At 61.4% G+C, this 2,145-nt stretch overlaps 1 protein-coding gene across 1 annotated transcript; it reads left to right on the plus strand.

Moving 5' to 3' along the window:
- Positions 1-765: 765 nt before the first annotated feature.
- LOC143696066 (uncharacterized) lies at positions 766-1,811 on the plus strand. The gene has a single exon (XM_077191280.1). It carries the CDS (start codon positions 788-790, stop codon positions 1,739-1,741), a length of 954 nt encoding a protein of 317 aa, XP_077047395.1. The 5' UTR covers positions 766-787; the 3' UTR covers positions 1,742-1,811.
- The last annotated feature ends 334 nt before the right edge of the window (positions 1,812-2,145 follow it).

The raw sequence follows: 2,145 nt of genomic DNA on the forward strand, positions 1-2,145 counted from the left end.
GCTCCATGGCCGCTCCTGCCGCGGGCTGCGAGGGCTGCGGGAACGGGGCACCGAGGGTGTGGCTGCTGCTGGGGGAGGAGGAGGAGGGAGGGAAGGGCAGGGATGGAGGGGGAGGAGGAGGCGGGGTTAGGGGGGAGGAGGGGGAGAAAGAATGGAAGGGGTGGGATGGAAGATGAGCAGGAGGTGGGGATAACACAGAGGAGGAGGAGGAGGGGGGATGGAAGAGGAGGAGCGGGAGGAGAAAGAGGAGGGAAGGAGGCGGGGTTAGGGGGGAGGATGAGAGGGAGGTGGAGATAGGACAGAGGAGGAGCGAGAGGAAGAGGAAGAGGAGGGACAAAGGTGGATCAAGGCTGAGTTGCGGGAGCCACGCGGTCTCGATCTCTGCCTGAATTCGCAGCCCCCACCTGTGGGATCATCGCCCCCCCCCCATGGCGCAGGTGAGCGGGGAGGGGGAGCCCGGCCCGGATATCCCGGGGGGTCCCTGGGTTGGGTTTTTGGGGGGATGTTTGGAGAATGAAGAAGTCCAAGGCTGAGCGGAAAAGGCCCCTCGGGGGGACATCGGGGGGGTGGCGGTGGTGGCTGCCGGCAGAGGCAGCCTGGAGGAGCAGAGCCCTGTGTGCCCCAGGAGGCCAAAGTGGGGAGGCCAGAGAGGGGGGAGCGCCGCCATTGGCGGGAGCCTCAAGAGCCTGGAGAGGGGCAGGGGGGACTCCTTGGAGCCGCTGCAGCCCAGAGCAGAGAATGAGGGGAGAAGGGAGCCCGGGAGCCCAAACAGCCCCGGCATCCCGAAATGGGGAGAGCCAAGAGGGGGCAGTGCGTCCCCCGAGACGGCCTGGGGGGATCTCACTGCCCTTGCCTGTGGCACGGAGGCAAATCCCATGCTGTCCTTGTCCTTCCTCGCCCAGAGCAGGAGCTGAGCATGGAGAGCAGGGAGGACAAATGCCCGCGGCAGAACCTGGTGGCAGAGGCCGTTTTGAGCGGCTCCACGGCGCAGGAAGCCAACGGGGAGGAAAAGCCCTGGAGATGCCGCACGAGGAGGGGCTGCAAACGCAGATGGCGGGGATGTGAGGGGGAAAGAGCCAGCCTGGGCCGGGAAGGCAGCTGGAGATGGAGCCAGAGCTCGGAGCTGGTGCTCCATGAGCAGCTCCATGATGGGGAGAAGCCCCACACGTGCGTGGAGTGTGGGAAGAGCTTCAGGTGGAACTGCCACCTGATCAGCCACCAGAGGATCCACACTGGGGAACGGCCCTACGAGTGTGGGGAGTGTGGGAAGAGCTTCAGCCGGAGCTCCAGCCTGATCCTGCACCAGAGGACCCACACTGGAGAGAGACCCTATGAGTGCTCCAAGTGTGGGAAGAGGTTTCAGACCAGCTCCCATCTCCTCCGGCACTATCAGAGTCACACAGAGGAGAGGCCCTTCCAATGCCCCGACTGTGGGAAGGGATTCAAGTACAACTCCACCCTCGTCAGGCACCGGCGCATTCACACTGGGGAGAGGCCCTACGAGTGTGATAAATGCAGGAAGAGGTTTCAGACCAGCCCTGATCTCGTCCTGCACTATCAGAGTCACACAGAGGAGAGGCCCTTCCACTGCCCAGACTGCGGGAAGGGATTCAAATACAACTGCACCCTTGTCAGGCACCGGCGCATCCACACAGGGGAGAGTCCCTATGAGTGTCCCCAGTGTGGGAAGAGCTTCTCACAGAGCTCTCACTTGACCCAACACCAACGGAGGCACCGGTAAGGGAAGCCCTGCGAGTGCCCCGAGTGCGGGAAGAGCTTCGTGCGCTGCTGCAGCTCCATCCCCCACTGGAGGAGGCACTTTGGGCACAGACCTGGTCACTCACATTCCCTGTGATCCATGTTGGGAACACACCTGGCTGCTTCTCCTTTTGGTTTGGCCTGAATTTTTTTCCCTTCTCCATCTCTTAGCAGTTCAAAAGCCAAGAGGGATTCATCTGTCACTTCAAAACCACTCAAATCTCACTGAAAACAAATGAATTTTAACCCAAAAGGGCTCAATTCCACCTCAAATTCCTTGTTCCCTCCTCAAAACAACTCAATCCCATGGCAAACTCACTCCATTCCACAGCCACCAGGGTGAGATGGGGTTGGAAGCAGACTGGGAGAAGTGGGATCATGTGGAGC

The sequence above is a fragment of the Agelaius phoeniceus genome, chromosome 28 (genome assembly GCF_051311805.1).
Source record: "Agelaius phoeniceus isolate bAgePho1 chromosome 28, bAgePho1.hap1, whole genome shotgun sequence".
NCBI lineage: Eukaryota > Metazoa > Chordata > Aves > Passeriformes > Icteridae > Agelaius > Agelaius phoeniceus.